The sequence below is a fragment of the Danio rerio genome, chromosome 16, assembly GCF_049306965.1.
Source record: "Danio rerio strain Tuebingen ecotype United States chromosome 16, GRCz12tu, whole genome shotgun sequence".
Classification (NCBI taxonomy): Eukaryota; Metazoa; Chordata; class Actinopteri; order Cypriniformes; family Danionidae; genus Danio; species Danio rerio.
In genome coordinates, this window is record NC_133191.1 from 13909394 (window position 1) to 13925169 (window position 15776).

At 36.8% G+C, this 15776-nt stretch overlaps 1 protein-coding gene across 2 annotated transcripts; it reads right to left on the bottom strand.

The window, feature by feature from the left end:
* Positions 1 to 5129: 5129 nt before the first annotated feature.
* Positions 5130 to 14937, bottom strand: LOC101883024 (uncharacterized). Of its 2 annotated transcripts, XM_021472970.3 has the most exons (3): positions 14881 to 14937; positions 10537 to 10554; positions 5130 to 10439 (listed from the first exon to the last, which is right to left on the bottom strand). In XM_021472970.3, the coding sequence occupies exon 3, from the start codon at positions 10219 to 10221 to the stop codon at positions 7561 to 7563; it is 2661 nt and encodes an 886-aa protein (XP_021328645.2). In that variant the 5' UTR covers positions 10222 to 10439; positions 10537 to 10554; positions 14881 to 14937; the 3' UTR covers positions 5130 to 7560. The 2 variants fall into 2 exon arrangements, with proteins under 2 accessions (XP_021328645.2, XP_021328644.2); XM_021472969.3 differs by lacking the exon at positions 10537 to 10554.
* Positions 14938 to 15776: the final 839 nt, after the last annotated feature.

The window sequence follows — 15776 nt, forward strand, 5'->3', positions numbered from 1 at the left end:
ATTGCTGATAGAAACTACTCAACTACAGTAGTTTGATTATTTATAATGTGTAACTTTACACCACTGAAAAGAAAGATATTCTGAAGAAAGCCAAAACATGTGATCATTGACATCATAGTACCCAGCAAGTGCACAACGTCATAAGATGTTAATATTAGGTTAGACTTAGGTCATGATGTTGGGTGACCAAAATTCAATGTCTAGCCAGTGTCTAAGTTATTTTGACGTCCAATAACGACGTTAAATGACATTGATATTTGGTTGTTTTTAGGTCTTGTTGGAAAGTGATCAAAATCCAAAATCTGTTCGATGTTAGACATTGGGTTCGGACTTCAACCTGATTTTCATTGTCCCACTACGTTAGGGTACAGCGTTAATCTGACGTCATCTTGTGGCTGTGGAAGTCATTTGTTACATGTTTTCTGCTTTCTTTAAAATATATTCTGTTTGTGTTCCACAGAAAGAAAGTCAAACAGGTTTGTAGTAAGTTAAAGGTGAGTAAAAGATGACAGAATTGGGTAAACTGTCCCTTTTACACTGCAACAGAAAAGAAACTGCTGTGTATAAGCACCTACCTGTCATCAAATTTTTATTAGAGTATTAGTGGACTGTTAGGGTTAAGTCTGGATACTTATTAATATATAGTGAGCATATTATCTGTTTGGGAACCATCAAAATAAGCAGGCGATCTATTAATACTTGGATGGCTGCTGTTTGACATGTAGTTGCGGTTATTTATAGTCTAACAGAATGCCTAAAGGGGACCATCAAAATAATGTGCAACCAAAAAACTATTTGTCAGCTTTTTTGTTATTGATCCAAAGCAGTGCAAATAGGGCCAGTGGTTCTCGGCTGATATAGTTTTAAGACCCAGTTTTTACACAAGTCATTAAATACAAGGTGTCAGAAAGCATATCCAGGAACACTCTTGAAACCCATTTTTAAGCACACCAGCTGAAAAAAACGTTGTAACAGAAAAGATGGACAACCCTAAATGCTGCAAGGCTGCTTACTGTAAATGCTTGAGGAGTGCATGCTTAACTTGGAGTGAGTTTGCCCTCTGGTGGCATAAATATGTAACAACATCATACAATATGCTAGGTTCTGTCCTTGTGCTTTCCTGCATTGGGAAATGCACTGCATCCAGGTCCCTCATCTCTAGTTATGGAAGTCTCTTTGCTTGAACCAGCCATCATATGCGTCAGCAGCAGGACATTCAGGCCACTTCTCCAATCATATGGCTTCACTTGCCACAGCTATGCTAACACCACTCAACTGTGTATCTCCTGATCCCTCTAGCCTTAGTATCTACCTCTCGGAAAATGTACTCTGTGTGTCCACCAGCATATTACCTCTTCCATAAACATTTCATAAGCTAAACTAAAGGGCTCTTTGGAGCTTCTGCACTGGAGCAACTAATACTTATTTTCCAGTATTTGGAGGTAGGTGTATCTATGTTTGCTCAACAGAAACTGGCAATAATGCTACAAGTTTTTAGGAAAATCATTTGGACAGTCGGAACAACACTAAATTAGCTTAAGAGCAGGGTCAATCCTTACAATAGGCACTATAAAATCAATGAGTATTAGTAGATTGTCTGCTTAGTATCTTCTGATACCGACAGACAGTGCTCTAACTATAAAGAACTTTGCATTAACCTTACAACTAATATAACAGTCAACTAACACTCTAATGAGAATTACTTGTCATGTAGCTGAAATGTAACTTATAATTTGTTAAAGGGAGCATTAGTGAAACCAGAACTGCAGTAACGCAAGTATGCATTCTTTGGGCAAATGCATTCAATACAAAACATCTACAGAGTATTTTAAAGTGTCACACGACAATCATTCAGAACACCAATGTTAGAGGCTTTTACCTGTTGCTTTTGTCAGCAGCTTTGTGTTTGTGTAAGAGGGGATTTAGTTCCCATTGTGCTGTTTCAACCACAGAACTCGTACATCTGCGTTCCATCACTGTTAATACAAAACCTGCAAAAGACAATAAAAACAGCTTTGATTATGGTGGCCTTTATAATTCTCGTTGTTGATTTTGTTAAAAGCAGAGATTGATGTCACCTCTGGCTTACTTGCGTACTTTCAGAGTTGCTGCAGTGTGAAGGCAAGGAGGATTTGGTGGATAGTTCTTATGAGTGAGTTCTTGTCGCTACCTGGTGCCAAAGCCCCTCAAATGTACTAATAGATGCCCTGTCTTGTGCTGAAGGACTTCATCCAGCTTCAACACACTTGTCAGTATGTTCCAGGTCTGAACAGAGAAGGTCTGAATTATAGAAGAGTGAAAGAGTATTGAAAAACCTGAACAATGTGTGCATTTTATAATCAATTCCATTGACTTTCTGTCAGAGTTGTGCAACATTAGTTGATGTTTGCAAAATAAACAAAGTAATGAAAGATCATGGGCATACTCTAGAGTTCTGCCTGTCGCAAAATTGTCTGTGACTTTTCTAATAAACAGCTAATTTAAAACCAGATAAAAATAATGTTTAATGGGAAACATTTGGAAGATTACCCAATATACTGTTTATACATCATTTAAGATCTTCTCACACAAAAGCCGTTTATTTAGCATGAGGAAGATATTCCTTCATTAACATCCATAGCACAAATAACAGCTTGTTTTGTCCTTGCTTGTATAGTGGTAAAGTTGGAGCATTAGCTTTAACAGTACTTTTTTGTTTGAAGGTTGCAGGCTTGGCATCCATATGCTTTGGTCTGAAGAATTTGATTAGCTTCATCCAGGCCTTTAATTATGAAATTTTGTAGGATAGTGGCCCTTGAGGAGAGGGTTTGGACAGCCCTGTCCTAATCCTTTAAAATGGGGACGGGCAACTTTGATTAAGGAGAGTCATTGGCTGTTTCTCAATTATGCGTTTTCGTATAACGTCATCATCAACTGCCAAAGATCAGTTATAAAACTCAAGACCGCAAGAACAGAGGACGCGTGAAAGTTCCCAGATGTGCTCTTGGTTTGGAGAATGCACCGATGCAGACTTAAGCACCGAACTAACTCTAGAAGTCCCAGAAGTCATTGCGACTGAATAAAGGAGGTGGGGAGTGCAGCATTTTATATAGACTTATTATTAAAGTTCAGATATATAACTTATTTATCTCAGAAGTTTCCGCAAACGAGACACTGAAAGTAAACAATGCCATAAAAATCTTAATAAAGCTATAAACCATAAAGGGTGTTTTTTTTTTTTTTTTTTTTTTTGCAGAAATTTTAATTAAATCTGTGTTATTACTATTGTGCAAACTATATTGACAAGTTTTTTTGTGAATATTAGGCAGAACTCAGAAAGAACGCAGCATCTTATTTGTCACAGGACGTGTTCTGTGTTCTCAGTCTCCCGAGTTTGTTGTTTTAAGGTGATCTGGCAAATTCTTCACAAGATTGCAAGTTCATTCTCTGCGTTCTTGGAATTAAGAAATAGCACGTGTTCTCCAGAGTTTTGATCCAACCCTAATCAAACACACCTGAGCAAGCTAATAAAAAATTTCAAGGTAAGCTAATAGAAAACACAAGGTAGGTGTGTTTGATTAAGTTGGAGCTAGGCTCTGCAGGACAGTGGCCCTACAGTAGATCGAAGATGCCCATCCCTTAACAATATTTACACCAGAGGAGAGGTCAACAACCGAAATCCTGGAGATCTACCTTCCTTTCAAGTTCAGTCAAGAGCTTGAAGAACAATCAAGTGCCTTAGATCCTAATTAGTTGGTTAATTTGTGTTTGGTTAAGGTTTGGTCTGAATTCTGCAGAAAAAGTAGATCTCTATGAACAGGGTTAAAGAGCTCTGCAATACGATGTAAGAGCTTGAAGGATATAGGGGAAAAACTGTCCTGCATTATCTGTCACAAATTCCACATGTGAAAAAAACATATGTTCAGTCAACTTTACTTAATTGTTTAAGTAAAGACAACTTTAGGGTTTTCAGTGTGGGAGAATAAGGTGCCCATAAAAATACTACAATTTGAATTTTTTCTTTGGCCAGTTGTAAATACTTTGGATTGAAACAAACTTTTTTATTTGATGGACATGATAGTTCCCACACAGTGTGCTGCAGAGGCAGATTGCAAGCCTTGCATGGCCTGACCTTCACAATGACAGCAGAAGAACTAAACTCTATAGCCTTCCCTGACCAGGGACCACCCAACAGGTCAGCTGACAAACATGTAAAGAAGTCAATCACATTTAAAGGTGTCAAAGTCCAAATGGCTTAATGTCCCTACAGTAAAACACTAGTGCTCGGTTACTGAAGTGTTTAGATGTAAAGAGAAAATCCAGTGTTTATTTTATCCTGTTAAATGCGTAGTCACAATAGTTTTCTTCTTCTATGAGGGGGTTTGACATCACGACAGCTTTGTTTAAAAAAAGACAACCATAGAAATCCTGGAGAATTTAATGAGATGTAAACGTCGAAGCTCACAAAATGTCTTCCATTTTGTGTGCCTTATGAATCAGCCAATGGTCCACGAAGTGATGTCTAAGGCTGACTACACTAAAGCAAGCTTCTTCCTGCCAACAAACCATGAGCCATGTCTAAAACGTTACCTCTTCGCACTCCTTTTCATTATGAGGAAATTCTTTCACATTATACTGCCTGATATCCATTTCAAGAGACTATCGCACGCTCACACTCATTCCCATTATTGTGCAAATGTCTTATTAACGGAAAGTGCCAGGCATCAATGTAACAAGCTCAGAAAAATGCAAGTCTCCTGCATTTTTTCTATACTGTTTCTCTCTTGCTCGCTCTCACACATCCAAATGCACACATTCATACCCAACACTTATAGACACCTGCTGTCAGCTTGATTGTGGGAGCCGCTCTCCTTGATGCTGCCAAATGGAACAGCGACCCTATGAGCACATCTGAGCTGTCAATCACAAGTACACAGACACTCCTGTCTAGCACAGCCTGTAAGGTTAAAGGAGGCGAAGCACATCCATGCATAAACACTTCAAGCCAGAATTATCATTGATATGCTGTATCAGAGTCAATATAGGCATCAGTCTTAATTAAAAAAAAATTAAATAAATAAATAAATAAAAGTAAATCAAGAGCATAAAATATTTTTTTCTGAAAAAAAAATGCATGGCCTGGAAGCATCTGAATTTGATTCATTTTATTTAAAATCCTGTGACACAGGTTACAGAAATTAGGCTGTTTAAATATCCACAGTCTTGTTTTTAAATTGTGTATTAAATATATAAGTGTTCTGTGACATAACACACCATTTTAAATATAACATTTTCACCATAAATAAATAGTTCTCATTGGTGCAAGATTGTTCTTAGTCAGTTACAACACACTTCTTAACTTGTAAGAAAGAACCAAATATGTATTTTAAACAAGTGCTAAACAGTGAAATGAGCTCAATAATAAAACACACTAAACCAGTCTTAATATATATGAAAAAGCTATGTAAACAACTGTGTGAATCAAATTTAGTGATATTGTCCAGCGCATAAAATATCTTTAGAATACGTGCTGCCATGAGCTGAGAGCAAAGTTAATTGAGCATGGAAAAAAAAGATGGGATTGACAAGCTTTACTTAGCCTGTGCAAATATTCTGATTCATAATCAAATCTGAAGTTTAACCAACAGAATTTTATATTAACCCAAGGTGGTCATTCTGTGCATGATGTTTGGTTATTTAAAGTTTGGTTGGCAAATTGCAAGAACAGAATTGTTCATCAAGGGTTAAACCTTTCAGTCACTCAAGCTGTTTTTATTCAGGTTTTAACCTACTAGTTAGTTTTTCTGCTAAGTTTAAATGTAACATTATCAGCATAAAAAGAAAAGTGCAAGAGCACCAGACAATTATATCTGCACATCACTGTGAAAATGTATATAAATAGTTAAAATAATATGTATCACAAATAATATGTGCAGATGAACTAGAACCTTCTGCAATAGTTCAGAAGATGTAATAAAACCTTCTTTGTCCATATAAAATCATAATTTAAAGCAATGAAAATTAAGCAGACCCTGAAAGAAGGTCAGAGTTTTGTAATAATTCAGAAAAGAACAAAGCACCGCATTTAGCATTCAGCAAAAGAAAAATATTGTTGTACACACATGCTCCCTTCTGAAAATATAGAAAAACCTAGAGGCAGAAACCAAAAGGAACACACAGCAAGATGTTTTATAGCGGATAAATCTGAGGATGTTCTAAAACAATAATTAAAAAAAACCTAGGCCTGTTTAATTGTACATAACAGATGTACAGCAGATTCTACAAAAACAATCAAATGTGTTAAAAACCTCAGTTGTCCACAGTAAACTGGTATTTATCAGTGTTGCTCATGAGTAGGCCCACACAGAATCTACGCACGCAAAGTTCAACAGATTTTTAGCCCATCGTTGATTCTGTTTTTTTACTTGAGTAAATGTGTTTTAATTTGTATTTATTAAAGTTTTAAATTAAATTCAGTAATATTACTGACTAACATGAAAATATTGATATGATTTATGCACAATATAGTTTGTAAAGTAATCATTTCTGTCTTTTAATAGATATAAGATATAAGAGCCTGGCTTTGTTTATGAAATAAAGTGTATCTAATTGCATGTGCATTGTAAACATGAAATAAAAGTTTAAAATGTATTCTTTTTTTTTTCATATATTAAATTTTTTATTAAGATCCTCCCAAAATCATTCCGTGTAAATCCGCAGATTTGTAACAAAATTCTCAGCAGAAATAGCAAAAAATGCCCGCTGTCTGTCTGGTTCTTCTCATGAGGCACAAAGTGAGCCTTCTGTCAAATGCATGGAACTGAATTAGCAGTAGATCCAATATGTGATAACTCAGTAGTTATTTGAAGAACTAGCGAAAATTATGGAAAATGCATATGACACAACAGATGACAAAAATGTAAATGAAAGCAATGGCTGTGTGGAATGAGAAAAGGCATAATGAGGTCACAGTGCTATTAAACTGCCCTCTGCAGGTTACAATGAACAAAGCAGTAAGAATGAGCTTGCACTGAACATGTTTAGAGGCAAATTTCCCAAGCTTCTTGTCACAAAAGAATGGTCACTTTAGTCATGATACGCAGAAAATGGCGAAGAAAAGCATATGTGAGGCCTAGTTTGGCCAAATAATTTGGAGAGTTAAAGATATAGTGACCTGGCAAATCCTTGTTACTATTTCGTTACTTCAAGGAACCACAATGTAAAATTTTAAAGAGCATTTATGAGTGTTTTAGTCTATTACAAAAGCTACATCACACCCATGAGGAAAGATGACGTGCATGCATGCAAAAAAAATGAAATGAATAGTTGACTGAAGATTTGCAACTCAATATCTTAAAACTAAAGCATATTAGAATAAAGATTGAGTGAATATTGCCTCGTTCAGTCATCAGCAGTAATAGCCTCAAGTATCAAAGGAATGAAATGTAGACAATTATCTGAAACTAATGAGAAATAAGGAATTGTTATATCAATACAGAATAAATTAAATATATATATACAACTATTCTTATATCTAACCTTTTTGTAAAAAAAAAAAAAGTGACCTAATTGTTTATATCCTCATGTAGTTCCTTCTCCCCCTGTGTCACTGTCGGACTCCATTTCAGGAACTGTTGAACTGTACCACTCTGCATTCTCCTCTGCCTCTGCTTGCACACCAGCGAGGGAAATCCCTCCACTTTCTAGCTTCTCCTTCATGTCCACCGCTTCCAGCTGCTGGCCTTGGTGCTTGCGCTTTGTGTGACGTCGCAGTGTGTTGCGCTCTGCAAAACGCATATGGCATATTAAGCATTGAAAGGGTTTTTCACCGGTGTGTACTCTCTGGTGTCTCATTAGCTCCCCTGATTCACGAAAACGCCTTGGGCAAAGCTGACACACAAAGTTTCTCTGTCCTGTATGGATGTGTTTGTGTCGCTCAAGATGGCTTGATCTTTTGAATGCCTTGCCACAGAGTTGACACACATGGGGTTTGCTTTGGGAGTGTGTGATGGAATGGCGCTCAAGGTCCGAGAGATAGTAGAAGATCCGAGGACAATACTGACAGTAAAGAATGCGACGTGGCCCTAAAGAGTCTTGGCTCTTTGAAGGATTGGTGGGTGATACAGGACAAAGGGGAGAGGTGGAAGAGGTGGTATCTAGTGAGTCTGCTTGGTCCACACAGGTAGATTCAGTTTCACCGTCACAGTTTACCTCCTGGTTTTTAATTTCCTGGACTGTGGCAGAGGAATCCGGCTTGGTTGCTTCTGAACATGAGGAAGGTGAAATGACCGATTGAGCCTCAGTCTGGTTTTCCTGTTTTTTTTCCACAGACACAGCCAATCTGAGAAGAGCCTCCCGAAAGGAAGTGGGCACTGGTGTGTCAGAGCAGGCATCAGTGCTGAATTGCTTGGCTGGACTTGTAGAGGTCACTGTTGAAGTGCTAGAGGAAGCAGTTGATGAGGTAGGGCTAGCAGGAAGATTAGAGGGGTTATTGGATCCTGAGATGTCTTTAGCTGTGGCAGAGGAAACCGTGCTGAGGCTGAGAAGTGACGAATTTGAAATTAATGTAGATCCCAAATCAAGGGGACACGTGGCTAAGGGAAGTGCAACAGTGGAAGAGGAGGAAATTTGAGATGATTGCCCAGGCAAGGACAAACTCGGAGTTGAAGACACCTGAGGAGATGACAAAACTAAAAACATGGGGGAGGACTGAGTGTTCTGACTAAGAGAAACTGGTAAAGAAAGGGTAATTAGTCCTGGGTTAGCCTTAGAGGCTGGTGAGGAAAGTGACTGAAGCTGAGATGGAGGAAGGAGAAGAATGGGAGTATTTGACCCTGTTGTATTGGCCACGATCTGAATGGGAACTGATGCCAAGTTAGACACAGCAGGTATGATTGTGGGTTTTGCACGAGTTACAGAACTGGAAGAAGGTGTAGTCTCCTGGTTTGAGGTAACTTGTGAGGCTTCCTCAGAGACAAGGCCAAGAGACATATTTGGACACAGTGAATTAGGTTGTGTCTGCTGTCTAGAGTCTGCAATATCCTGTGCGCCAGCAAATGAAGAGGGCTTATCTTCAGCTTGCCTTGGGCTGTGGGCTGTTTGTTCAGTGAACCCTTCAGCATCTTGTATATTATCAATTTGTGGCATTTTCTGTCCATCAAGGGTGAGTGTGTAAGGAATGCCCTGGTCATCTATAAGTAGAGTATCCGCTGGCTCTGGGGTTATGGCATTGGTGTACGATGAAGATTGCATGGCTTCAAGCGAGGGGGAGGACAAATGTGCATCCCAAGGCTGTGGGAGATATGCGTGAGCATCACTTACTGAAGGCATCCAGCAATATCCAATATCATCCTCCTGCTCCACTTCATCATGTTGGGGTTCATCTTCAATTTCGTCAACTTCCATGTGAAGTGAACCTTCAAATTCAGGGTCTACAACCCATTCACACTGCCTCTCCTTATTGCGATCTTTCTTTTTTGGTAGACTTAAATCTAATACCTCGTCTTGATCATACTGTCCCAGAGATTTTCCTGCACTGGTCATTGCCAAGTTTGTTCTGAGAAAAAGTCTATCCTCTCCTACGCTACCCAAAGTTTGTGTTTTATCATCTTCGGTGCATTCTTTAGTATGTTCTAAATTTTCTATGTTTGCATTCATGTCAATGCCAGGTTTACTACCTCTTGCATGTGCCACATCAACGACCTGCGTCTTTTTCTCAAAAAGGTTGCATCCATCAGATGACACTAGCTTGTCATTATGAAAATCTTTATTCAGAACAGATTGTCGTTGAACCTTAACCTCTAGAAAATCATTTGTTGAGGTGTTAACAATGTTTGTAGCTTTGGTTGTTACTTCACAAATGTCTGTCTTAGCATTATCAGACTTCATCTTGGGTATCAGCTGCATGTTTGTTGGTAGACTTCTTGTCTTTTTCTCAGAAGCGACACCTTTATTTTTAGGCGTCTGGTTTTCAAGAGGACTCATCTGGTCTGAGATTGATGTATATTTTGGTGAATTCTGCTTGCTGTAATCCTTTACATTTTCTGTCTGATCTTGTGATGGGACAGGAAACCCATCTGGGGGCACCTTGTCCTTATGTTCATTCTTCAATGAAAGCCCCTCACCTGATGACTCGCCTTCTTGACCCACAGACATTTGACAATCTTTGGTTGCAGTAAGATCAGTCCATTTATTTTGTGAAATGATCCCACCTAAGCTGTCCAATGTTTGTTGTTTTCGCATAGCAACCTCAGTACATTCAGCAGTAGAGAAATCATTATTCAGTACTCATGGAGTAAGTCAGTCCTGAGAGAACATCGAAATATTGCCTGACAGGGCCACAAAATCTTGCATAATCCATGTAATGGTACCATTTCCTTGTCCATCTGATGTAACTGCTGATATTCACCCATGCCTCTGGCACTGCCATCAGTCATGAATGTCTCATGTAAGGACTCAATCTGAAAAAGGCCACACAAAAAAAAGAATATAACATGATGCTTTCTTTGATAAAAACGAACAGAACACAAATTATAATGACAAATTTCAAATGATCACCTGTTAAAGCCAGTAATCCTTCAGGGAAAAAAAACAACATTAGTACTGTAATGTGCCAAGTTAACCAAGTTAATTTACACTGTATAACCATAATTACTTATTACAACATTCAATGCTATATTTAAAAATCAATAACTTAAATATGCTTAATTCTGTTGTTTGCAATTAAATAATGCTTGTGGTGTGCATTTAAATACATAAAGGAAAATATCCCACATTAAATACAAAAGTATGGTGAGGTTCTCATGTTGTTCGTAAAAAAAAAATGTATTTGGTAGCAATAAGAAATTGTATGCAAGTATTTATTAAGCACAACAGAATCATAATAGATGTTGCAGTTGAACAGAAGAGAAAGAGGAGGTGATATTGGGCAGCTTAATGTTAATATATAAATAATTATATTCTTATTAAGCTGACCAATGTTGCCTCTAAGGGTCTATTTCCTCTAAGTACAGACCTAATAATTTAATAACAATACACAAAAATAAAAAATCTGTTTTCACCTTTGATAACAGCATCATTTATTTTTTAAGTTATCTTCATTTAATACTGACCCCTACTAAAATACACACTCAGTAATAACAATCCTTCAAAAATCATCAGTGATGTAATTTAGAAATTAAATGAAACTTTAAACAATATTAATATTTGTAAATGTACAGCCACTCTATGTACTTATGTAAATAGTATTATTAATACATATTCATCATTATTTAATAGTGTTTGACGCATTAATTCAGTTGCACTGTCTGTTGTGCACATTTTCATATGTGATGTCATCCAGTACATAAAATAAAATGGATGTGGAGGACCTTTTGAATTGTGTACAAACCTAGCGATAAGGAATTGTTTTAAAACCATGGTGCATGAATCACTTCACAATCAGAATAAAATGATAACATATTGCAGTTAAACTAAGACAGAAGAGATGATGAGAGAGGGAGTCTTATTTAGAATATGAAATTAAATAAAAATAGAAAAAAGTAAGCATAAAACATGAACCAGTTTGTTCATCGTTAAATTTCAGTTTTTTATTATTAAAACACAGACATACACATATAAATGAATTCAAGTAAAATCCAAAACAGCTTTTTCTGATAGATTTTTAGCATCCTCAGTTTAAAAGCACGATATAGTTTTCTATCATGCAGCACAATCGCTTTACAGCAAGAAGATCACTGGTTCGAGCCCAGGCTGGGTCAGTTGGCATTTCTGCGTGGAGTTTGCATGTCTCCCCATGTTCGCACAAGTTTTCTTTTGGGTGCTCCAGTTTCCCCCACAAGTCCAAAAACATGTGGTATAGGTGAATTGGGTAAGCTAAATTGTCCATAGTGTATGTGCGTGAATGAGTGTGTATAAGTGTTTCCCACAATGGGTTGCAGCTGGATGGGCATCCACTGCATAAAACATATGCTGGATAAGTTGGCGGTTCATTACGCTGTGGCGACTAAGCCGAAAAAAATTAATGACAGATTTTTGATAGATAATGATAGAAAATTAATGAATTTCTATCATAATATTGTGTACTGTATACCAGCACACATACTGACAGAATTGTTGTTATAATATTTTTAAACTCTGTTTCTTAATTATTCATATACTGTACAGTAGTCGACATTTAAAGCGGATGATCAGATTTCATTAAAGTTGTCCTAAAGCTATTGAACAGCACCCATTGTTGTCTTAGGACAATTTTGAAAAACCTTTTTTGATCCACTTTAAATGTTGACTACTGTAATAATGATCACATTAAATAAAATCAATAAACCATTTATGCATATTGTTTGAGTTTCCAATCGTTAACTTATCCATCAGCTTAATGTTCTGTTTGTAGTTATAACAAAGTTTCTTTAAGACTAGTCATTTCACTCGGCGACCATCTTTGAAACGCCTCTCCAGCAGTATGTCCGGGCATTCTGTCTGAATGGGGAAACATCAAATTCTCCAAAACTGTTTGCCAAGCGTACGATTACATTACATATTTAGAATCACCAATAAAATTAAACAACAACCATCTGGTAAGTTTTGTTTCCAAACATTCGAATCAAACTAAATCTGAATTTATTCAGTTTTCCCTCAAAAGCGCACTCAAAAGCGCACTCAAAAGTAACAAGATCGGGACACCGGCCTCATTTATGGCCGTTACATTAGTACATTATTGTCCTTTGAATGATTGTCATTTGCACTTTGTTTGCGAGCATGAGTTGCTATCATGTGATTTGACAGGATGGACTGTACCTCGTGTTCATTTCATACAGATTGCAAAACTAAAAAAAGTTTGTTTTTAAGTATAGTTGACTAATTTAAAAGTAAAGAGCTCAAGCTTTATGTGGATTTATTTCTTATGTATTTATATGGATATTTCTTATATGAAAGTATTCGCTGAAATTCCAGTTTTACTGCTGTAAAAGTCCGAGCTCCCCCAGCCTGATCTCAAGAAAATGCAAGTAAATTACGTTTCGTCAGTTTAGTGGCTAATTTGTACAAATTTTCTATGAGTTCAGTGGTATGAAAATGTACGATTTTAAAAAGGAGGCATGGCACCCAATCTCACCCCTAACCCCAACTGTCTTTAAATGATGAGCAATTCATACTAAATTGTACGATTTAGATAGTACGACTTCATACATATTAGCCACTAAATCAAAGTAACGAATTGCTGTGAGATCTCATCGTCTCCCCCCGAGAATCATCAATCTATATCGATCGATGATTGGTTCTTGTATTAGTAAGCGGGGTTTCATTCGCCATGGTGACCGTTACACTTTTCCCATTCAAAACTATACGAGTGACATGTCTCATGTATTCTAGTCTTTGGTTATCATCGGGACTGATGCGGATGTAAAGAAACGTATTTCAGTGAGGTAAATATATTTTAAAATATGATAGTTTAATAACATTTCTATTGCCTGGACATTTTTGTCCTCTATAGGAAGGAATTATGTGTAATGTTTAAACTGATGCACAAGGGGCTAAAAACATTCAATAACTGAACAATATTCTCCATAAAATACTTTATTGGGTTTTTTTTCTATTTACTACATTAGTGTTATGGTAACATTTTGTTAGTTATAGTATAAAGCTTTTAATTTATATAAATGTTAGATTTGTGTTATTTTACACCTTAAAGAAACAGAAAATTTGCTATCCATCAAGTGGTTCCTATCCTTTATTTTTTTAGTTTTTCTGTTGAACACAAAAGAAGATATTTTGAAAATGTTATAAAACTGTAATAACAGACTTCTATCACAGGAAAAACAAATGAAGCCAATGGTTACAGGTTTCCAACGTGTTTAAAAACAACTTATTTTCTGTTCAAAAGAAACTCAATTTCTGACAAGTGAAGTTTGAGTAAATTATGACAATTTTAGTTTTGTGAACTATTCCTTCTATGTCAGATCTAATAAAAGTTGTTTTGACATTAAGACAAAATGATAATAAACAAAAACAAAAAATGTACATAAGAATGCTAAACATAAATCATCTAAAAAATCGTTTTTAATGACTGGCATAGGTTATGACTGCAATGTGTTATTACTTAAGAATTACACTGTCCTGAGAAGTTTCCACTTTATCAACATAAACATGGAAAAGAAAAGCATGACAAGGATGCCAACACCAATCGATAAATCGAAGAACTATAATAATTGATATTTTACAGGTATTATAGGTATGTTTTTAATTTGAGTAATATGTTTAAAAGCGCTCAAAAGCTGTGCAGTTAGTAACGCAATGAGCTCGACGACGCGCTGTCAGGACAGCAGCTCCACTCCTCCTCCTCCTCCTGCCCATGGATTTGATCACAAATGAAGCCCGTTGATCTGTCAGCGCACGCGGCTCGGGGTTTGACACCGATGTCTTTTGTCCGCACACTCAGCCATGCCGCACCGAGAGAGTTTAGAGCTCGACACGGGGACCTTCGACGCCATTACGCGTTCGTTTAAAGAAAAAAATAAATACAAAAAAACAAACACCGCGTTTGACGTCCTGACAGAGAGTCGAACCCGTGCCATAATAAGCACAAAAGTGTGTGTGTAAAGAATATACCCATCCACAACGTGAGTATTTCGAAGACACGGCCAATTATCCACACATTCGGTTGGAAAAACACTGACAGCGCTCGAACCCGCGGCCAGCCATTTTCTGCGTACCGAGGGTTCGAGCCGCCCGGTGACAGCGTTCAGACACACCGCTTCCCTGGAAACAATATTTCAAAACTTTCTCAGACAACCAGCGCTCTTTCACTGCTAGCCGCAAGAACACACGCTCAGTCCCACAAGCGCACAGCCATTCGCACACATTGCTTGTTTTTAAGTGAAATATTGAATATGAAACTGTTCTCACCCCACGAGTCAGCTCGCGCAGGCACTGACTGGCCCGACCCTGAGACACTTCCGGAAGACCAAATATGAATGAATGACTGGGCGGAGAGGCTGAGCGAGCAGAGGGGAGGGGGTGTCGTGGTGTTGCAGTTTTCTGCGTCCGACCTGGACATGCTTAGGGTTGGGATTTTGAAACAATTTATATTCATTCATTCATTCATTCATTCATTCATTCATTCATTTTCCTTCGGCTTAGTCCCTTATTTATCAGGAGTCGCCACAGCGGAATGAACCGCCAAACATTGTAATTTAATGAAAATATTGAATATATATATAATATATATAAATACTGAATATATATATTTTAGAACATTAGTTTCAGATTATTATTATTATTATTATTATTATTATTATTATTATTATTATTATTATTAGTTAGTTAGTTAGTTAGTTAGTTAGTTAGTTAGTTAGTTAGTTAGTTAGTTAAAATGTATACAATTTTGGTAATGCAAATTAGAGGAGGCATGTGCTTAATTACAAAAATGCCACAACAATGCTAAAATAATCAATCCTTTTGATAGTTTTGATATGGAATATAGAACATTTATTTGTAATAAGCAGTGCCAGACACAATCTTCTGATTTATTTTGAATTTCTTTTTGTATTTCTGCACAGGATTTTGTAAAAAAAAATAATAATAATAAATGAATAAATAAATAATATTGAAATCTGTGGATTTATCTGAAATTATTATGAGAATACAGAAACTAAAACACATGGAAATTTTTTTATTTAACTTTTATTTAAGGTTTGCAGTTCAAATCCTATTAGAACTTGTTTGGTATCAAATCAAGTCTCTCGTATCTAATAAAAGACAGAAAATATTACTTTCATCTAAATCAGAGACGCCCAATTAAG